The following is a 23501-nucleotide window of genomic DNA, read 5'->3' on the forward strand; positions in this document are numbered from 1 at the left end:
TTCTGAGATGGGGGTCTCTGTGTTCTTGACGTAGACCTATATGCTGACCTCTAGAGTTCCGAGAACTAGATCTGTTGGAGCTTCGAAAGGGCTTAAATTAGGGAGCTCATCTCTAAACGGGGCAGTTAAGTGAGAAGCCCAATGTCTGGCAACATGACAGCTGTTAGCGTGGAGAACTCCAGAAAAACAAAACTAGTTGTATCCTTGTGTGTTTTGGGACGAGGAGAGTCCCTGTTTCCCGCTAGAAAGAGGGATCAGGAAGGACCAGAAAAGCCAACGCAGCTTGCAACTCCGCGGAGCAGCCCTGTCTTCCCCAAGGCCCCATCCTCCCGGCGCAGCCCAGACCGCCCGGGATGGTCCAGGCCAGCAGAGGGCAGCAGCTGGGCGGGAGAGTCCCGGCGAGGGCCGCGCGGCGTCGACAGGCTCGCGGGGACACTCTTTTTGAGTAGTAGGGCGAGAAACTCGCTCACCACTACCCGTCCCCGACCCTGTGGCCACGGCGCACGGGAAGTGGGTTGCGCGGGCACCCGGTAGCTGCGGAGGGCCTGGCGCCCTTGGCGGAAGAAGGAGACCGGAGGGAGTCCCGCGAGTCCCCGGGAGAGAAGGGGAGCCGGGCTTCCGCGGGTCCGGGGCGGGAGGGGATCTGTGTGCCGGCCGCAGCGTCGGTTGCCCCTTCCTTGGCCGGACCCCTCGGGGCCCGGGCTTCTCCCACCGACACCGCGTCCCGCTCTCGGGGCAGAGTAAGCGCCGGGCCGCTCCGGTCCCCTCGCCAGCCCCCCGCTCCGCTTCCACGGCCGGGACGGGCGCCCGACATCGGCCAAGGTGTGCTTCCCGCCGACGCTGTCCCGGCCGGAGAGAGGCCAGTCCCGGCGGCTGAGCCCCGAGTGGCCGCGGCGCAGGTTTGCGCTCCTGCCGTCGAGGACTGCGGCGGCCGCGTGGGCTGGTCCCCGCGGTCGCGGGTGCTCAGGGCGAGAGCGTGCGGCGGGCGCACTTGACCGTGGGTCTCAAGCGTTCGAGCCGCGCGGCGCTGGGCGGCGGGCTTTATGTAAATCGGGGCTGCGCCGGGGCGTCCTAGGTAGGATGGACCAGCCCCCCGCGCCTCGGCCCTCACGTCCAATAAGAAGAGCCCCAGCTTGACACCTGCCTATATACAGGCGAGCGCGCCCCCGGCTCTCGAACCGCGCGCACAGCCCGCACTGCCCACGCCGCGGGCGAGCGAGACCTCGGCCCGCCCCCATGACTTCCAGTGAGATCGAGATGCCCGGCGAGGTGAAGGCCGACCCCGCCGCCCTCATGGCGTCCCTGCACCTCCTGCCGTCGCCCACGCCCAACCTCGAGATCAAGTACACCAAGGTAAGGCGCCACGGGGGGCCGGCCGTCCACGGAGACTTTCCAGAACCTTCTTTCCTCTCCGTGGACTGTTAGGGGGTGAGGACGGGGTGTGGGGCTGGGGTTTTCCGGGCCAGCCCGTCGAGCCCGCGCAGCAGAGGGACACCGGGTCCTCGGCGTTGGGGCTACTCAAGTCCCTCCGGGGTCTTGGGACGCGTCGGGGACTCGCCTCCGCCAGCCTGCCGCGCGGCCCTGAGAGTCGCCGTCAACGGCTGCTTTCCAAACCGCGTCCGCCGCTGCCTCCTCGTCCGGTTCTCCGGGCCCCGACTGCTGCGGAGAAGGCGTCGGCACCGCTTCCACTCCTCGAAGGGTTCCCCGCCGGGTTGGCCGAGCAGCCTGGCAGTCTCTTCTCGGCCGTCCACCTTCAGGGGACCGTCTCGGGTACCCCGCAGCCCTAGCGGGGCACGGCCAGCGACTGTCGCATAGGATCGTCCAGGCTCACAGCGCTGCGGCCGCCTTTGCAGATTTCATGGAAACCTGCCCTCTGAGTACAGTAGATCCAATATCAGCGTTTTATTCGAATTTTGTAGGTAGTGGCAGTTTTCCTGGAAAACTTGAGAAGTCTTTAAATTCGTGCATATTAACGGGTTTGCTTTTGAACTGAAAAAAAAAAAATGCTTTTTATAACGAACTCTGACGTCTCGGGTTACCCAGGCAGAAATTAATTTTTGTTGCACCACAACATAAAAAGGAAATGCGTTCGCTACCTTAATGTAAATAGAATTTACTTGCCACAAATTGGACATAGAATAAATGTATTGATTACACATACAGGGGAGGTTATGTTATGCCATTGGGGTGTGAGAGAGAAATAGATGCAATTCAAAATAATGTTTCTTGGAGTTCCTTTTACAGTTGTCTTGATTTTCTATTCCTTTCCGTTGATTTCTACTCCAGACATCGCCCGTTCAACCTAAACGCATACTGCGCTCACGCAACACGGTTAAAGTTGTTTGCCATCATGCTTATTACAAGATAAACTGAATTTTGTCCAGGAACGAATTGTTTGGTTTTGTCTTAAGGACTGAAAGAGAAATATTTTTAAAAACCCATCAGAATTTGAAATTTTACCCGCTGAATTTTAAGATAAAAACCAGGGTGGCTCGTGTTTTGAATGCCAATTTAGATGGATTTAATGTACCTGTTAGCTTTTTAGATGGTGTGACAAATTTTTGAAAGCCTTTTTAATGAGAGGTCGTTAATGGTTACAACCATTTAGGCATTGTTTGCATAACAATGGTGCCAATGTGTGACACTTCTCCGGGTTTAGGAACCAGCAAGGAAAGCGAATAGCATAAGAGTTTTGTTTTATGAGGGTCCCTAACCTCTTCAGGTTCTCTTTAAAAGGTTTCGGGATGTAAGAGCTGTGCTGGAGGGGGGACCTCAGATTTGGGAGGGTTTGATTTAGTCTTACTTTGGATTGAATTTTCCTCACAGCCCCTGAATGGAGTTTTAGGTTTGTAGTAGGTATCTAGGAATTTAATTTGGAAGCTTTTCCAGCTCTCTTTTTCTCTGACAACCCCCGCTTCCTTTTTTCTCTTGTTGTGCCCCAGTAGGAAAGACAACTGATTTATAGCTAATTGAAGCCTTTAATGTGGAGTCCTTTAGCTCAGGGGAGACTTTTATCCAGTATCCACTTTCCCACTTATAACAAAGAAAAACAATCAGAAATGAAATAATGGATCGTAACTTGATTCTTTAATTTGTGAGGAGGAGGCACCTTATTTTAGGCTTGACAAACAACCCTCATAAACATTGAGCAAAACTAATCTAAAGGCAATCTCTTTTCACAAAATCTTGTAAAATCAGGTATCTGTGAACATTCCCAGCAGCTTTGCTCCTTGGCCCTTAGTGAGACTTCTGAATTTTCTGAGACAAGTGGTATGGGCAAGCAGCATCTTTAACACAGAGAGCACAAGCTGCTCTTTTGATAGCCGAGGGTACTGGGCCATGATTTTTTACTTAAAAGGAAAATAAGATTAATGGAGAGGTTTTTAAAAATTCACTTATCAGAAGCGAGGGAAGTTATACTAGTGATTTTAAGCAGAAGAATGAACAAGGTGCAGCAGTTGGTCCTTTAGAATAGTGATACCACATTCATAGGAATTTTTAAAAGGGCACTAGCTAAAATATTATGCTAGAGAGCTTGTTGAATAACACATAGGAAAGAAATACAGTATTTATATCAGAAAATGGTACCAGATAGATATAGATGGATCCTTAATAATTTATGTCTTGTTAAATGAATAATTTTAGTGAAGGATATGTAACAATAGGATTTTAAAATATTGTCTGAGGACCAATAGAGTCATACTTACATGTAAATGGTTATATTTTGAGAATTTTAAGTACCATGCGTTCAGAAAACTTGCACTTGTGATGTTATTTTTTTATATATTTTTCACCATTTCTTTCTTCTTCTAAAAGTATTTTACATTTTTTATAAAAGGGGAGTAAAGGAGACCATAAGAAATAAAAGTTACGGCTGTTGTCTATCCAGTGAAAATGCTCCAAAATTAAAGTTCAATCCCCAAGAATGCTGAAAGGGCTAAACTCGTGGTTTTGTGTTGAATTTCAGGCAATTACATCTAATTTTTAAAATAAGCCTATCTCTCTGAAATTTCAACACCCATTTAGGACTAATGATCAATAATACCATTTTGGGAATATGTCTAATTTTATTTCCCTAATATAGCAAGCTAGACCCCCAACAAGTTTTAAAACTGATTCTTTTTAAAGGAATATGTTAAAACCAAAAAAAAAAAAAAAAAAACAAACTGCAGACTGTTAGTCAAGAAAGACTGATAACTCCACCAACATGAAGTAGCAAAGGGACCACTTTGGGGCCAGGAAAATGTGCACTCTTTTCCTTGTATCCTGAGAAGATTGCTTAATGGCTTGCACAGGAGTGAGCGTGATTGTTTTTAGCTGTGCCTTTATGGATTAAAGATTTTTCTGAGTTGTTCCTGTTTTATCAGTCTGATTGTTAAATTTTTGTATATATGAATATATTGTAAGAGTATACATATGATAAAATCAAGGCTTGCACTTTGGTGACTGCCCCTAACTTCAGGGGAGATCTCTTCCAGATTCCCAGATCTTTGGAAATTTTCGGACTGTATCCCACCCCTACCTTCTCTATTGTCTCTATCATCTTTTCTGGCTGTACTAGTCCTTCCTTCCCCCAACTCCCCACTACACACACACACAATCATTATGCCATCTCTCTGTTGATCACTTTTTCGATGAAAGTTTATGCCCATAACGAACACTACCATAAAGAGTAGTGTTTTGTTTTAGTAGTAGTTTTATTTTCCTTCAGGATTTGATACTGTGGAGAGCTAGGACATAGGGAAGAAGAGGGTTATGGAGAACTGACCCACTGAACTAGAAAAGGAAAAAAAAAATAGAAGGCAATAAACTGAAAATTAGAGCTAATGTGCTTTGGGCAACTATTATTTATTCTTTTATTTATTCATTTAGCAACCTTTTCTTGAACATCTACTGTTTTCTGGGATCAATTTCAATTCAGTTCAAAGAATTTTTAAGTGGCTGTCTTCCTGTAATAGTGCTTTTCATTACACTGGTTGGGCTCTGGAAGAAACATCGAACTCCTAGGAGCTTAGGGTCTTTTTAGAAAGATGGAATGCCAAATTTTGGTTATCAGCATGGCAGTAGTTCAGTAGATTGATGTAATAATAACAATAATGATAACATTTATAATGCCACTTACATTGTGATGGAGCCTAAGGGCTTACCTAGCACTTTCATATGTATCTTAGATCCTTGCAAAACCTTTTGAAGGACACAGAGTAGGAAGAAATAGGAATAATTGATAAGGAAGACCTTGGCCTAGACTTATGAAAAATTGATAGAGCTTGCCTCACCATACACTTTGTTTTTCCTAACAGTCTCGTACTTTTTTTTTTTTTTTTTTGAGAAAAAGTTTAAATCTTTATTTTTATGTGTTGCTTCTGTTGGAAACATGGAGAGAATATGAACTGGTCAACTTCTCTTAAGAAGGAACTCCTTTTTGTGACCTCTGATTTCCTGACTTTAAATTACTATTTTTGCTATTTCTATGAGTTTGTGGGGGCTTCTTTTAGGTCTAGGGCAGGGTTCTTATCTATCCCAGGGATTATCTCTTTAAGGTTTGGTTATTTCTAAACCTCTAATCAAGATTGTCTTTTTGATCCTAAGTTGTTAATCAAATTTCATGTTTATAGGAGACCTCGGGTTTTCAAAAATACACTTTTTCACAATTGGACAGCTTTCTCATGTTTGTATCATCTCCATTTAACCCAGAGAAGCTAAACAACTTAATTGTAGGACTTGAATTAGATAATTTTTCTGGGTTCTGCCTGATGCCTTCTGTTAAATATGCAGGAATCATATGGAATCATTTGCTGAGGTGCTTCTGTCCTTTATTTCTATAAAAAGAGAAATTAGTTTTTCTGTATGAGGGTAAAAAGCCTTCTGAGAACGTGTTCTGTGAGGTCTGATTTTCTTGCAGCCAGGCATGCATAGTGAGTTCTCTTTCATGTTAGACGATGATTAACTTGATGAGCTATCCATGACCAAAACAAAAATATCTCAAATATCAACATATACAGTTTTCTCTCTAGTCTTTCTCAGTTGGATAATGGAATACAAATATTGATGTCTATTTTTTATCTTTTAGTTAGTGACAGCTTGTTGGGGTCAGCACACTATAGACTTTCTGCTTGATTTTGTAAATAAAGTTTTATTGGAACACATCCACAACCATTTATTTACATATTATCTGTGGCTGTTACTACAATGTCAGAGTCAGGTAGTTACAACAGGACTGTATGGCCCACATTAAGTTTATAAGCCCTTGACTTACTTAGAAAAAAGAAAGGCTCTCGGTTAAAAATAGGCCCTTGTTCAAATCTAGGTCAGATTTGTAATTCTTAGTGCTGTGCGCATTTAGCATTTATTCACCACATAGCGCCAAATACGGTGCCAGATTCTGGAGACGGATTAATATGCAACGTATGAGTGGTGTCTCCTTTCAGGGAGTTTCTTCACTGAGTGTCAATTTCTACATCTGTCAAAACTGAGGTAATAGTAGTACCTACCTTACGTGATGGTTGTTGTCAGGACTGAGCAAGTATGTAAAAGTAAGTGGCGTATATTGACGGTCAGCCAAAGTCTAGTTCCATTTCATTTTTGGGAAGTGATGAATATATTTTTGCTTCAGATTGATGGATGTCCCTTTTAAGGAAGATTGGAATTGTATAGTCAATAGCTGTTTTCTGAAACAGTCCATTGTTTTCTAATTAGTCATAAGGGTTTAATATTCTCGGTAGCTGTGGAATCATTATATGTTTACACTGGATTTTTATCAGATGGGACCCCTTGGAGGTTTCCCTATCAAGGACTTCTCTTTACTAAAAAGTTACTGAATCAAACAATTTCCAGCCAGGATTTTAGTAATCAAATTAGTTATCTGACGCATGTGCCAAAACTCTGCATCAACATGCCTTTTATACCCAGTCCTGAATGTCAGATGGCAAAGAGTCATTTCTGGTGTTTGAGTAGCTTAAAGATCATGTCAAGTTGTTGGTTCATAAATCTGGGAAGTATGATAGCATAGGAGGACATTCTCAGTAGGTAGATGCCTTTTGAAATGGAAAATAATCTTAGTTTATACATTTTAAAATTAAAGAGCCTTTCAGTGGTCCTGGTTTCCCAGTTTGGGGGCACTTCACCCTCCAAACAATAAAAGCACCACATAGGGACTATTTTGAAAGTCTTCCTAAAATGTGACAATTAATTTCAAAGCCAGTCATTTCCCCTTAGACCCCAAACCAATGCATAGAAATGATTGCCATAATGCCACCTTGGTTAATTTTTAATTGCCTTTCAGACATGTCTTTGTGCTTTATTCCATTTTACCTTTCAGATATGTGAGATAACCCAAATTGTGAATTTCTTATCTCTGGCATTTCTCAATTGCTAATTTGTCTGCTTGTAAGATGGTAGAGTTATGTTTAAATTGTTTCCCTTCCAAATCTTAATGGTTTATTTACAACAACTTTCTGTTTTATCGCATAATTTGAAAACACTTCCAGCCTTTGAAAATTCCAGTTGGAATAATAATTGAGTGCTTTCACCATCTAGACTTTAGCTGGGCTCAGAACAAACTAGCCTGGGGCTAAACACAGGGGTTTATTGAATTCTGTAGAATGTGGTTAAAAATTAGAATATCTGTGAGTGAACATTCTAATTTTTTATTATGGAAGGAAGCTTTCCTTTTACTGCAGTTCAGCTCTGTTGCCTCCAGAAGTAGATATCTGCTCTGTTTCCTTTCCTTACCACAGTCTGACCTTTGGAGAGCCAGAGTTGCAATTTCTTTATTTCTAGATCTCTGGAAAGATAAAACCTATTGTCCAGTTGAAAGGAAAACACCTTATTTAGACAGAATTGAGGGTATCATGGGTACCAAAACAGTTTCCAATATTGATTATAAATTATGGAGAAAAAGTAAAAATAATTAAAGATTATATTTTATATACTTTCTTCTATATGATTTTAGTTTTTCTAACCTGTCTTTGGATTTCAAGTCCAGTGACTCTTAGGATTTTGCCCCAGGTCATTTCTAGGGATTTCTAAGAGATTAAGCTTGGTCAAAAAATGGTGTAAGCAGTATGTCTCTTCCCACAGAAAGGATGGAGGCTACCTCCATGTGAGTAGATCTGCCATAGTAGTGTGAATTTAATAAACTCACTACGAGGCAGAAATCACCTGTTTCCCTCCTCCTGCAGCCCCTATCATTGACTAACACCAAACATGGACTGAGGTACGTGTAGTGCTGGAGGGTTTAAAGGAAAAAAGAGGGGGAAGTAAGAAGACCTTGACTGGGAAGACAGAATTATGAACTATCTCTACAGATCAACAGAGGATAACGTAAAGTCTTATTTCATGAGGTGCGAAAAATGGACTCCTTCACTGAATCCTTTTTGGGTGGAAATCAGGAAATAGTATGAGACTGATTGGCTGAACATGAAACCAGTGAATTCTCTATATTTTAGAGTCTGATAACCAATGTACCAATATAACTTGATTTTCACAGGGAAGGTTATCTAATTGCATTACTCAGGGTTATTTTTATTTTTAACTGCAGCCAGAGCTCACCCTTTTGCTTTCCTGAATTTATTTACTTATCATCATTTATTCATCAGACATTTACTAGAGCCTCTTGTGTCCAAAACATTGTTAGTCACTGTCTGGCATGAAAAGATACATAGATGTGTGCAATGTCCTGAAGAGGCTAGAGAGGATTCCTGCTTGGGTGTGTGATGAGGACATGCACACCAATGACTGTGGCACATGATAGAAGATGCTGAATTCTTGACAGGAGTGCATTTGAAGCACCATGATGATTCAAAAGAAGGGATGTTTCAGGCTCAGCACATCAGCAGCACTTTGTATTCTTAGACATACTTGAGAGGAGATCAGATACTTTAGTCATACAGGAGAGTGTAGACAATATAACAAACGTGTATACATTTACACAGGTTTGTTTGTTCTTAACTGTTTGCACTATTTGCTTCTGATCTTTTTAAAGAAATACATTGATGCTCTCTACCTGTGAACTTCTCCCAGTCCCCTCTCTCCTTTCCTTTCTTCCTCAGAGGTATTTGGCATTTATCTTTCCCACTGATATATGTTCATATACACATATTCATAAATGATGTGTACTGTTGTCTCGCATTCTAAACCTTTTAATGTAAATGGTACCATACTATGCCAAAGTTATGACCAACCTAGACAGAATATTAAAAAGCAGAGACATTACTTTGCCAACAAAGGTCTGTCTAGTCAAGGCTGTGGTTTTTCTAGTAGTCATGTATGGATGTATAAAGAAAGTTGAGCGCCAAAGAATTGATGCTTTTGAACTGTGGTGTTGGAGAAGACTCTCGAGAGTCCCTTGGACTGCAGGGAGATCCATCCAGTCCATCCTAAAGGAGATCAGTCCTGAATATTCATTGGAAGGACTGATGTTGAAGCTATAACTCCAATACTTTGGCCACCTGATGTGAAGAACTGACTCATTTGAAAAGACCCTGGTGCTGGGAAAGATTGAAGGCAGGAGGAGAAGGGGACAACAGAGGATGAGATGGTTGGATGGCTGCACCGACTCAATGGACATGAGTTTGTGTAAACTCTGGGAGTTGGTGATGGAGAGGGAGGCCTGGCATGCTGCAGTCCATGGGGTCCCAAAGAGTTGGGCGTGACTGAGCGACTGAACTGAACTGAACCATGCCATATATATTCTTTGCAGTTTGCTTTATTGGCTTAGTGTTTTCAAGATTCATTCATGTTGTTGGATATACCTGTAATTCATTCATTGTCATTGTTGCATAGTACTCCATTCTTTGAGTATACCCAATTTTTAATTTATTCTACTATTAACATGTAAGATACTGCCAGCATTTTGCGATTCCAGTAAACATTCTTAAGCATATCTCCTTATCTGCCTGGGTGAGATATATTCTAGGATATATTCTTAGAGTGCTATTGTTGACTCATGGATATATCTGCAGCTTCATCAGCGATTGACAAATATTTGTCCAACACATTATACTAGTTGCCATTGCCATCAGCAGTATATCAAAGTCCCCATTACTCAATATCCTCACTTATACTTGGAGTTCCCATACTTCCTGAATTCTGCCAACCTGAGTGTGAAATGTTATCTCATTGCTGTTCTCATTTGCATTTCATTGATTTCTTGTGAAGTTGAACATCTTTTCATATGTTTGTTGGCCATTTGGCTTTCCACCTTTGTGAATTGGCTAGTATATCATTTGCTCATTTCTATTTCTATATATGTGTGTTTGTTATTGATTTTTAGCAATTTTTATATATACCCGATTATAATCCTTTGGCAGTTACATACTCTGTGAACATTTTCTTCCCCTTTGTGCTTATTCTTCCTTTTTCTTTTTTTTGGTATGATTAGGGATTTTCTGTCTTTCTCCCATTATGCTTAGTAATTTTGAACTTGCTCTTTAAGAAACTTATTCCAAGTTTTTCAAGACATTCTTCTATATAGTTTCTGAAAGTTTATTTTTATTATTACAAGTTTTACCTTTTTCATTTGTGTCTTAATTCATCTATAATTGCTGTTTGTATATAATGATACAGATAAATGTTAAGGATGAACAATGTAACACAGAGGAAAATCAAACAATATTACTGTATGAAGAAAGTTAAAACTGTATTCTGTGCAATTTTGGACCAAGATTAAGAGGTCCAGAATTCTTCACTATGTGCCCTTTGTGTTTGGGACTGGAGAAAAATGGAACGGTGACGATTACTGTAACGTGAAATCTAACATCTAATAGACCTTTTTCTTGATTAACTGAATCAGTACTGTGCTTCATCCTGTTAGTTTAGAGAATTTAAATTATTCCTTCGTGCTGAGCTTGAAAATAACATCACTTTATTTTTTGTTAATATTTGAACTCATTGTGTTTTAAACTCAAAGCTGGTGTTACACATTCACTGTTGTATTTGGATTTCGTAAGTTGTTTGATCCATGCATGTGTGCCTCTAATTCTAAAGAACCAACTGAAGAATGAAATTCTCCAACCTTAAAACTGATCTAGTCCTTCTAGGCATTTTACTTATGTAATACCTCACGGAGTTGACTCCACACGTATTTTTTTAGCATGAATATGATCTCTGAAAGTCCTTGTTACTTGTTTGTACTGCTACTAAAATGTGCAATTTTTGCCTTGTATTATATTTTTCTGTGTACTCTTCTACTCTTAATCTGTACTAGATTATAAACTTTTATTCATGTTGGTACGTGGAAGTCTCTATTTAGTATCTTACAGCATAACTGCTTAGGAAGTATTTGTTGAGTGAATACTTGTTATATTTTATCACTGATAGCTACTAATAGCAATGAATTATCTTTTGATTAATACTTTGTTAATTAACATATTATCCTTTCATTATTAATACTACAGTTTCCAAAGTACTTTTCACATTGATTACTTTTAATAATTGTGGCAGTCCTATTATGTGAATATTCTATTAACATCCCCATTTTATAAGTGGTACAATCAAGCATATTAACGTTAATTAATTTTTCCAGGATCAACAGCTGTAGGTGGCTCTTCTAAGCCTCAAATAATCATTTTCCTTCCCTCCTCATAGCAAGAAGAACAAGCACAGAAACCACAACAAAGACCAAAAAATAATAATAATTGAATTATTAGCCTAAAGCTCTGCTAAATGTTTTACAAGATAATCCCAAACCCAGTTCTCTGACTATAAATCCCAACCTTAAGTCCAGTTGGTATTGCCATAGCTATCATCAGCCACAATTTCTGCCTGACATAAAACACACATGACAGAGTATGTTCAAACAAAAAAACAGTTGATGCAATCAACGTTTGGGGTGAGTCACCTGGGTAGATGTGATTCCATAGGCTATGGGAAAGAATTGTATTTTTGGATTCTCACTGGTTGGCTAAGTCACATAGGGCCCTTAATAACACCTGCTTGTTTGTTTTTTCAGTCAAAAAGTGCTTTTCTTTGGTATGGTTACTTCAGATCCATTTGGGAGTGAGGATTAATGAGACTGTAGAAAGTGAATATATTTCACAATCTTTCAAATTTTTCTCTCCCACTATGCATAAGCCATCATTTTATGTTACTTGACTGTAAATGGTGTGGGAGAGGCACTTGACTTAGAAAGAGCTGGGTGGATATTTGTATCTTGCCTTTTATGAGCAACCATTTCTCGCTAAGACTTGACTTGTTTGGATCCATCTCTTCCATGTCACTTCAGCAGGGATGCAGAATAGAGAAATAAAGTGCAGTTTTCAAATTTCAACAGAGTTTCGGTGACAGAAATTGGTAGTGATTGGGATACACAATTAATGTTTCGTTGGAAATGGCTCAGAAATCCTATCTAAAGAAACAACTGTCAAGTTATTGCCCTTAAGCCAGGTTATAATCTCCAGACTTCTGTCTTCACTTTTAGAGAGAAAGCATTTCTCTTTATCCACTACTTCCCAGCCAGACACCCCTTCTTCTTACCGTTTTCATCTCCTTTAAAATTTTTTACACCCTTGTGCTTCTCTTCTCCTTCCCAAAGTATTCCTCTCAGACAAGCCCTTGATGACCCTCATTCCTTGGTTAGACTCATTTACCTGTTTTCATAAAAATTGTTAGTTGTGCCTGGGAACCTTTGTAGTCAGCTCTTCCAGCTGTTGGCCTGAATGGTCCCTAGGGAGACCAGAAGCAATGAACCTGGAATAACCACATTTGACTTCTGTGAGCCCTCTTGAGAATTTAGTAATTACTTAATGGATTGAATTGGTGACATATACTATTCCAGATAACAGCCTAGGTTGCATTAAATTAACCTTCACAAATGGGTATTTATTAGGTACTCTTAAAAGACTACACGTGTTGGCTGTAATTGCTCTTCCATGTTTCTCCATGCTGATAGGTATTTGTACCCTGTGAAAAATTTCTCAGATGAAAGCCTGGGTGGTAGTTGTAACCACTTAGTGATACGTGTCATTGTGTTCAGCACATTGAGCATAAATCCTGTCTTGTAAACAGCAGGAAGACTAATGAGGTTTGCCCACATTCTGGTATCATTACCGGGAATTCCAACAGAGAAGGAATAAAGAAAAGTACATAAAATGCAGTGATTTTTGGAACTCCTGATGATCCAAATTAAGGAGAGAGGTGGTTGCTCAACATTAAGCATAGACATGTATGTACAAATACGAGTACATAAACTACATTTAGCTAAAATAGAAACCAACATTCTGCTTTTATGAACACTTGGTAAAGTCAGTGACTTGGTTCTACAGAGAGCTAATGAAGGGCTTATTTATGAGTGTCTTCAATTGTGAGAGTGTAGTGGGATAGCTATTGAAATAATACAGCTGCTAAAATGATAGCACAGTTTTTGCTTTCTCAGAACTCCTCATCATTACAGCCAGCTAAAATCTCACATCATTTTTTGTCTTACAGTTTTTGAAGTGATTCTGTCTTTTATTTTTATGGTCACAAATGACTTCTGAACACAAAGGGAGAAACCTTTCATATGTGTTTTTTAAGATTTATTGCAGATCTTTATTATTACTGCTGTATAACTTGTGTGTTTGATAATGTCACATCAAGGGATCTGACTATTGCTTATTGCCTAGGCTACTTCTTGGATTCAAATTTTCATGAAAACTGTTATCATTACAGCTTTGGCACAAAGTATGGTCCAACACATCTTTGTGTTTTAACAAATGCGTAAATGGATGAATACTGTTAATAGAAAATTATATTGTCTGATCCGTTTGCAGAGTTACTAATAGACAAAATCTGGGACTAGAAAGTGAATTCCAGGGTAAAGTGTTTTGAAATAAATAGCTTTCTCTCTTTAGAGAAAACATATTCATATTCCCTCTCTCTCCCTCCCTCCTTCCGTCTCTCTTTCTCTCATGGAAAAATCCCTCCTCCACTCCCACTTACTTATCCCTTTCTTTGAAATAGAAGCCCCTCAGGGTGTGCTGTAGAGTACTGAACAAGACAGGGGACTCTGCACTAGAAGATCTGGGTTCTGGTGCCAGCTCTGCCAGGGATGTGTGCTCGTTTAGCAGTTTCTTGTATATGTAGGCACACAGTAAATACGCACTGAATTACTGAATGAACAAATTACTCAATCACTTATTGAGTGCTTCCTTCTACACCACACTCTGAAAATGCTTTGTGATACTGATTAAGTTACTTAAATTCCTTGGACCTAACTTTTATTACTTATGAAGTGATAGGACAGAATGAGATGCCTGTTTACTAACCCACCTAATACTTACAAACATGACTAGATGAGTTGTAAGATTTCTTCATCCCACCCTGACTCTTCAGAACTCTTTAATTTCCTGGATCCCAATATGGGATTATGAGATCAGAAGGAAAATACCAAACTTGTTTGTACATCTAGTTACAAGGCTTTCCGGGACCCCAGATTTTCACTCAAAACAGTGGTTTTAAAAAATATTTTCCCAAGGATGTCCTTATAATTACCAAAAAGTAGTCCACAGAAATCTCTGTTAATGACTCTAGTTATATAAATGAGTGATTAGCGGTGTCATAAAGATCCACTGGAAATAAAAAATTGTTGTGTTTACTAAACACTCAAGAGTACTAGAAATTCGATTAGTAACTCCCAAGAGAATTCTTCCTTAAAGTCTTAGGGAACATTGATTTTAATACTTGGTAATGGTGGTAGGAAAAAAGGGCTTGTTGGCACTTTTCTGCCGAAGGATTTTGGCAGTTTCTCTGTCAACCTCAGCTCATGAAAACCACAGTGGGTCGGGTAAACTCTGTGGAAAGGGAACTTGTCAGAAGCTTACGGCTTTTCACTTGAGTCTAATAGAGACTTAGCACTTTGCAGGTCAGTGCCACTGCTATTTGTCTCTGACCCAAGAGATCTGGAGTTCTTCACATCAAAACCACATCTTGCTGAGCAGAGATCAAACGTAGGAAGGTAAGGATTCTGCCAGTGATTTATCATGCCAGGGAGAGTGATCAGGCCATATGGGGCTGCTGCAAATGAAGTTGACATTCCGGCAGTTTCTCTTATAAGTCTCACATGTAGTTGTGGCTAGTTTTTCTTGTAGAGGAATTCCGGGTCAAGTGGCAGCTTTCAGTGGCATTTCTTAGCAAGCCTTAACCCCAACATGAGATTTATTTCAAAATCACATCCTAGCAAGACTTTTCTTATATTTTATGTAAATAGCAAAAAGGAATTTTTTCACCAAATATTGAAGGTTAATTTGAGCTTTTCATTTGATGTCTCCTCCCTCCACCCCTTTTCTGGGATGGTAACTATTTTGAAAAAGAAAAAAGAAAGAAAAGAAAAATAAAGGTGATTTTAGGTCTATTAAAAAATTGCTTTCTAAATATTAGATGTGACTTTAAGATCATGAAATTGACTCTATAAGCTATGCTCAACTAGGCTCATTAATTCATCACATCTTATTAACTCAGGACTTTTAGGAATGAATTACTACAAATATGACAATTTAATTCTCGGAGTAGGGAAGGCATCAGGCATACAGACCTTTCTGTATATTTGTAATGACCAAGAGCAAAGAAGAAGAATTTAATTACTTAAATACAAAATAGATATAATTATGTTTGAAAATATTTGCTGACATTTAAATTGTGGACAAATATTTTAACTGAAAGAAAAAAATCTAGTAACTGTGCACTATTTATTTATTTTTATCAACAGACACATGAAAATAGTTGTGCAATATAAAATTCAGCTTGTTGTTTGTTTACCGTCACAAGCAAATGTTTAGTCTCTTGTGGAGAAAACACTCATTTATTGGATCAAAGACCTCTTCAACCTTAGGATATACACTGGGGCATTTCAAGCTCCTCTTTGCACAGAATGTTTGCTTTGTAACATAATGAAAGATGATATTTATTGGTCGTTAAATGTAGTAGGTTGTGACATTAACTTCTAATTCAACTGAAGATATCATTTGTCCCTTTTGTGTTTTACTTTTTCTAAATGAGAAAAATTACCATAAATGGAATGGGCTTTAATGGTTAGAACTAGGTCTCATCCTGTAGTCAGAATTCAGTTGATTTCCTGAGGTATCAGTATATCTGTTTATTAGCTAGGAATTATTATTCTGACTGATGAAGTACTTCAGATCTGCAGGAAGCAAGTTTAAATATAATAAATAATAATAACATGGACTGTCTCCCAGTTTTCATCCTTGGAATGTGTACAACATCCATGAAAACCTGGTAGGGTCACCAGGTAAAATATAGGGCATCTAGTTAAATTTGAATTTTTGATATATAATGAATACTTTTTAAATACAACTATGCCCCATGATTTGGGGACATTATTATACTGAAATTTAATTTGTTATTTTTCTGAAATTGATATTTAACAGATTGACAACCCTAAACTGTTACATACATGGCTTGTGATTTTTATCTGTGACCAACAGATGAATATGATTTTAATGTAAAATGACTTGGCAATAAAATCAAAGACCAAAGGAATCCTTTAAAATTGTTGTACTTGAATAATGAAAATGAGTATAGTAGAAATACCTTTTTTTAACCCTAGCAATACTAGTAAATAAATAGGGCAACTAGGCCCATTGTAAGACAGCTTAATCTCCTAAATGAATTGCTCCAACCTTTTAATTCAAAATCATACAAACAAAAACATTGAGATAAGCTGGGTGCTTTTTCAAATGGGGACCCCCGTGGCTTTGAAAATAAACACTTCAGTCTCCTTCCCACCCCAACACCCACACTCACTAGCCTTTCTGATGTCTTCCATTTGCAAATGAACAGGCTGAATTCTGAGAAAGACAGAAGACTAATTAAACCTAGGAAAGATAGGCAAAGGAACATTTGTTTCCAAGCAGAAACAAAAAGAAATCAAGTCACATTCTGCTTTCTCAAGATGACAGAAAGCCTTAAAGCCTTTCCTGAAGTTTCTTCTCTGAGCATATGTCCCACACCACTGCTCAGACCCTGCCAGGGCCAGGCTTAACATTCCAGCATTAGACTGTCTTCGTGGCTGAATCTGGAAAGGGTCTCAGTCAGAAATTCTGAGCAGTCAGTGTGCTGGACGGCCTTCACCGTCCTTACCTTCTTTTCCCATCCTTTTGCCCTGTGTGTCCCATGGTTGGACAAAGGGTCTTACTTACTGGCAACAGAAGAATAAATGAACAGATAAACACAGAACAAGGAGTGAGTAACTTTTTAAGAGCATTAATAAATTGCCTTGAATTGATGATTTGCATTCAGAATCAGAATCAATTAAAAATTTGAGTGTGCACTGTATCAGGTTTTCAGCCATCCAATACTTAATCTTTCCAGCCACTGGATGAGCTGATTTTCTCCTTTTAGAGATGAGAAAATTGAGCCATAGAAAGATCAAATGACACACCTAAGTCACACCATTTAGCAGTCTTTATACATGTAGAAATTTGATCCATAAAGAAATAGTTTGAAAGCAGTGGGGAGGCAGAATTTGATCTTAGGACACCTAAGACGACCAAAAAAACCTCCATGAGATTCAATATAGGTGCTAGTCAAACCTGGTGGTATTACTAAGGGAGCCTGGGGAAATTAGGCAGTTTAGGTGTGTGGAAGAGAAACCTTGCCATAACCCTTGGGGTCCTGAATCAACTAGAACACTGGGTCTACCCTAGTTTGTATCACAGGGTCTTGGAATTACCCCCAGAGCCCTTTAAATGATCCAAGTGGCTTCATCCCGGGAAAGAAGGAGCCCCCCACCCCCATACCTCGCCTCCCAGTTCATGTGGTTCTGGCCTTGTGTCCTGAAGGCTGCCCAAACGGAACTGCTCTCTGGGGAACATGACTGATGATCTTTTGTCTCTACTCTCATCAGTGTCCTTTCACTTTCAGAAACAGATCTTGAGGTTAGATGGATATGTGAGAAGCTGGGTGGATCTTGGCTGCCGAATTCTGCTAATGCCCTAACTTATTTCTCTTTACAGCATTAACACAATTTGTGTAATCATTGCATATTAGTGTAATATGTTGGGCATATAGTATTTATTTTAAAATACTCTGGCACAATCAATTTAGATTAACATTTTAAAGCTATTTTAAAATGTTGCCTCTGATTTCTCATTTCTTTGACCTTGCTCTTTCTGCATACTTTGAAAGTGTAGTTTGTAGTCTTTTCTAATGAAGACTTTTCCTTTTTCCTGCCTTTCAGCCTAGGACTCAGAATAAGTGGGGTTCAGGGCATACAATATTGGGTCTATTATTTAAAACTGTTAATTGATTAAAATTAAGATTGATAAACTAGTCCTTGTCAAACAGGCTTTGTAAAACCATGCTTTTTGCCAGTAAACGATTACACCTATTGAACAAAAGCCATGTCTTTATAATATCAAAACATTGACTTTAAAGTGAAAAATGTAATCAATCATCTAGGTGTTTTCCTATACAATGCCATTTGGGTGTTTTTTCACTTTTTAGCCAGATGTTTTGGCGTGAAGCAAAGCAAAGAATGGAAGACAGGAGAACCACTTTTGCTCTGACTACCTAGATATTTCAATAGGAAACTTCTCACCTCACCCCATAAGTGATCTGGACATTTACTTGTTTTATTTTATATAGATGGCCTCTTAATTGCAAGTAAATAAGGTCAGGGTTTTTTTCCTTTAAGTTAAAAATACCTTTATTACCTTAGATTAAAATATTCAAAGGCTACCAGCTTTGCAAGGTAGTATCCTGAGGTGATCATCAATATAATTTTTTATAACAATAGAAATTTAATTTCATATAGTTCAGTGATAGTGCTGTCTGTACCCTATTGACCGAAATCTCTTTGAAGTATGTCAGAAGAAACAGTCATGTAAATGGAGATAACTAACGTATGACAAGTCCTCAGACTACTTCTTTCTACTCTTAATTAAAAGTAATTGAACTTTTCCCTATAAATAGATCAGTCTGGTTATTGATTTGCTATTTGGTACTCTCCTTTGATGAACCAAAAGCAGTGTAGTGGCAAGTTGAGTAAAATTCAACTCTCCAAAACATAATCTACTGCAGGATTTAATACAGATCATTTGAAGCATTTACTATTAAAAAAACAAAACCTTTTATTACTGAAATAAAACCATGGCAGCTTTATGTCAAAGATTCATTGAGGATAGGAAATTATTTACACCTAACTTCTATTAATACCTGCTGCTTTGAGAACTCCTCAGGGGTTTGCTGCTGCTGCTGCTTCTGGTAAGTCGCTTCAGTCGTGTCTGACTCTGTGCGACCCCATAGATGGCAGCCCACTAGGCTCCTCTGTCCCTGGGATTAGATCCTACAATTAGAAAATCCATGGCAGCCTCTCTGTGTTGTCACGGCCACTTTGCTGTGGCCTGAAAGTGTGGTAAACCTGATTTGTCCTCCATTAACCTCCTGCTGCAGAAGTGGCCAAGTGATATGGCTTGGCTTATGTGGCTGAGGTGCACTGTTCTGAATCTTTATCCAAGAAACTGCTGAGATTTATAAAACAAATTAGAGCTTGTGAAAGAATCAAATTCCTGTTGACAGCCAGTCTGAATCCCTTATCCCATCTTTGCTTTTTTCCCCAGTAACTTGATTTATGAAATCTTCTGAATACTGACTGCATGTTAGATGGTGTGTTAGAACCTGTAGAACATGGGGGACTCCAAATATTGCTGGGAGACCTTTCTTCAAGGAACTTAGGAAAGGGAGAAACTTCCATTGTAGCTAGCTAATCCTTAGGCACATTCACATTTTAGCTCACCTGATTGTGCAGTAGCTTTGCAAAGACTAGGCCTACTGCTTTTTCTGGAAAGGAAACAAAGCTCAAAGAGTTTGAAAGTCTTATTTAAGATGGCTCAGGCTTACACTCCGGAGAAGGCAATGGCAACTCACTGCAGTACTCTTGCCTGGAAAATCCCATGGACAGAAGAGCCTGGTAGGCTGCAGTCCATGGTGTCGCTAGGAGTCGGACACGACTAAGCGACTTCACTTTCACTTTTCACTTTCATGCATTGGAGAAAGAAATGGCAACCCACTCCAGTGTTCTTGCCTGGAGAATCCCAGGGACGGGGGAGCCTGGTGGGCTTCCGTCTATGGGGTCGCATAGAGTCGGACACGACTGAAGCGACTTAGCAGCAGCAGCAGCAGCAGGCTTACACAGGGTTTCCCTTGTGGCTCCCTTGGTAAAGAATCCACCTGCAATGCAGGAGGCCTGGGTTCAATTCCTGGGTTGGGAAGATCCCCTGGAGAAGGGAAAAGCTACCCACCCCAGTATGCTGGCCTGGAGAATTCCATGGACTGTATAGTCCACGGGGTCGCAGGGAGTCGGACACGACTGATCGACTTTCACTTTACTTCTTCAGGCTTAGACAAGTGGTAAAGGGCAGGTTGATTTTAACTGGCGACCTTTCAACTCTAGTACTTCCATTCTAGTTTGTTCTATAAGGAAGATAAAGACGTACATGCAAGGCTAGTCACCTCAGTCCTCAGTAAATTTCCTACTTTTTTTTTTTCACATACAGAGACATGACCCTTATGGCATTTAATTACTGTTGATTTAATTAAGCAACTTCAGTCTCTACACTTGTCCTGGGGAGAAGAGACTTGCATATTATGTTGTTATCCTGAGGGTGTCTTTTGAAAAAAATCATATAAATTCAACCCAATAATTTGAACTGGCCTGCCTTTTCAAAAAGCCTGCCTTTATAAACTTTACTGTTTAAAGCCAAGGACACAACCAGATATTTCGTTCGTATTTCAGGCCACTTCTCTTGAATGCCAGGAGATGTCTGTTCCTTTCTGGTTTGGGAAGGGGCACTTCTGTCTGGCAGAAGACCTGTGGAGAATTGTCCGTTTTAGAATTCTTAAAAGCATTCCACCAGGAAGGGAGTAAAATTTGTGAGATGGGGAAATAGATGACATTTCCTGACCAGGTTTCCAGAATTCTAGGATGCTATGAAATAATTACAGAAGGAAATTGTACTTACAGGTTTTGTCCAACTGCCTGTGTGGCATGTCCCTAATAAACTGCCATTATGAATTTACTTTTAATTCCCTTAGCTGGTGAGGTAACTGAGAGATAGGTGTGACCATTTCATAAAGACTGGCATTTTGATGCCTGTTTTGATACCTAGATTTGGCAGAGAAAGGAACATATGAAAAAGGAATTGTTTTGATGTAGTGAACTTGTAACCAGCCCCTAAATCAGGCAAGGTTGGCCATTTCCTTTTTCATCTGCATATCCAAAATTAGCCATTCTGTGGGAAGTCATTAGGATAGGGATGGGTTTTGAAGTCCCCTTCCTGGACCCTCAGATATAGCCCTATGGTTGTAAAATTGCACAAACTCTTCTTTAAGAAGCCTCGGGAAAATAATTTTCTATCTGAGGATTACAGTAGCGTGGCTGCTGTCCTCTGGCAGAAGTTGCTGCTTTTGCAGGTGAGGAGAATGCAGAATCTCCCCAGGATCTCACCTCCGAGTGGAGTCCTCTAGGGATGTAAACCACCATTGTTTCCCTAACACATTTGCCTTCAAGAAGGAAAATGAAAAAGTGTTTCGCTGTCACCTTGTTGATTGTGCTGAAGGAAAAAAGACTCAAACAAAGTTCCTTGTGCTGAATCATTTTGAAGAGGCATTGTGGAAGAGATGCTTATATTTCCTGGTCAACCATCAAATCTGCTTTCTAAACAAAATTTAAATTTAGCAAAAGCCTTGGGCTGGAAATCAGGATATTGGATTCCAGTCCCCGTTCAGCCACTAATGGGCTGTATGACCATGGGCCAGTCATTGGACTCCTTTTTGACAATATAACAATTTCCTTCAGTATAGATTGTATGTAAGGCCCTTTCGGTTCCTTGAATCTCTCTCTTCCTCATTAGAGCAGCCTCTGCTATATTTAGACCAAAAAATAAAGAGTGTTAATTCATTAGTGCATTTAAAAATAGTGCTTTGAAGAGACTTGGATATCAAAAGTATGAGCTTGGCATGCTGCATAATTTCATAGTAAGAAACTTAACATCAGTTGGGGGTGAGCGGGCTATTTCCAGTTGTTCTTGGTGGTCACTTTGCATGAGTTTAAAAATGTTTGTTATAGAACTTTTTCCCATCTAAATTTACTTTTTTTCAAATGACATCTTTCTAGTACATTAGTTGCATATTCGAGTATTAGACATAATTGGAAAAGGAAGTAACTTTTAACCTGGAGGATGGACTCTTTTATGGGCATGGAGATCTATTAACTATTATTCAAGTAGTTACGAAACACCAGCATGCACTTAGAGAAGGAGTAAGACAAATCTGCAGTCGCAGAACCTCTGATAAACTCTCTTATTGAGCGCCCACTAGTGGACACGTGTGTGTACCTCAGATAGGCAGAGTATCTGAACTGGGAAGTCCTTAGAGGTGGCATCTTCCATTCAGTTAGTATTAGCTTTCTAATGTGCCATGCTGAAAAGTATTCAGGAGTTCAGCTGGAAAGTGTCACAGTCAATTATGAATGTCTGTTAAGGGGCTGGGTGGAAGATTTGTATCACAGGCGCCATGGATGAGCCTGTCTTTGGTTACCAAGTCTGGTGTTCTAGATGAAAGAAGGCTGGGGAAGGTGTAAGACATGCTGAAAGTTTAGTGTGAAACTAGGACCAGAATACAAGCACTTCACCTATTCTTCCTTCTTTCACTGTGGAAGAAAATAGGACTGTTAAAGTAGTGTCCTCTTATAAATAGCCTCTAGGTGTAGTCAGCCTAAATAATGAGCTATAAAATGGCCACACTACATAATTGGTAGTGGTCAGAGGAGGAGACTGAAATTCCAGTTTGGTTCTGCAGGTGTCAGATCAGTCAAGAGAATTCCAGTGTTATGGCCCCAGGCCCCAGAGGAAAGTAGTTCCTTCTGAACCACTTTGACTGGCAGGGTACTGTGGTACAGCAGTCTTCCTAGGTAAGTTAATAACTCCATTGTCTCAGTGGTCACAGTGTGTATCCAAAACCATATTCTGGATGAAGGTTGATTATCGTAACCTCAGTTCAAACAAGAAAGAGTGGGAAGCATATGGTGTTAGTGAGACGCTGCTCAGTGTCAGTTGAGGGACCAACTTCCCTGGATAGATGAAAATGATTCTTGAGTTGCAAGAATTTTGACTCCTGGAATTCAAAACATATATTGTTTTACTTTTTGTTTTAAGAAAGTACTTCTTTCTCATATGATACATATACATACCTAACACTTATTGAGCAACTACTATTTCACTGTTCCTTTTCTAGGTACTGGAGATACAAAAATAAAGATGACATAGTGACATAGTATTTGTCCTTAAGGAGGGATCAGTTTAGTAGTGGACAGATACCTTTGACCAGGGATAAAATATTTTAGGATGTTATGATACTAGGCTGGAGAAGGCAATGGCACCCCACTCCAGTACTCTTGCCTGGAAAATCCCATGGATGGAGGAGCCTGGTAGGCTGTAGTCCATGGGGTCACTAAGAGTCCGACACGACTGAACGACTTCCCTTTCACTTTTCACTTTCATGCATTGGAG

General features: G+C 39.9%; 1 protein-coding gene across 1 annotated transcript in view; it reads left to right on the forward strand.

The window, feature by feature from the left end:
• Positions 1–445: 445 nt before the first annotated feature.
• Positions 446–23501, forward strand: part of ALDH1A2 (aldehyde dehydrogenase 1 family member A2) — a 125737-nt gene continuing 102681 nt past the window's right edge. The window contains exon 1 of the mRNA XM_027553896.1: positions 446–1353. Coding sequence (XP_027409697.1) covers positions 1237–1353 — 117 coding nt within the window. The 5' untranslated portion in view covers positions 446–1236. The remainder of the gene's footprint in view (positions 1354–23501) is intronic.

This window comes from Bos indicus x Bos taurus, chromosome 10 (genome assembly GCF_003369695.1).
Source record: "Bos indicus x Bos taurus breed Angus x Brahman F1 hybrid chromosome 10, Bos_hybrid_MaternalHap_v2.0, whole genome shotgun sequence".
NCBI classification, from domain to species: Eukaryota; Metazoa; Chordata; class Mammalia; order Artiodactyla; family Bovidae; genus Bos; species Bos indicus x Bos taurus.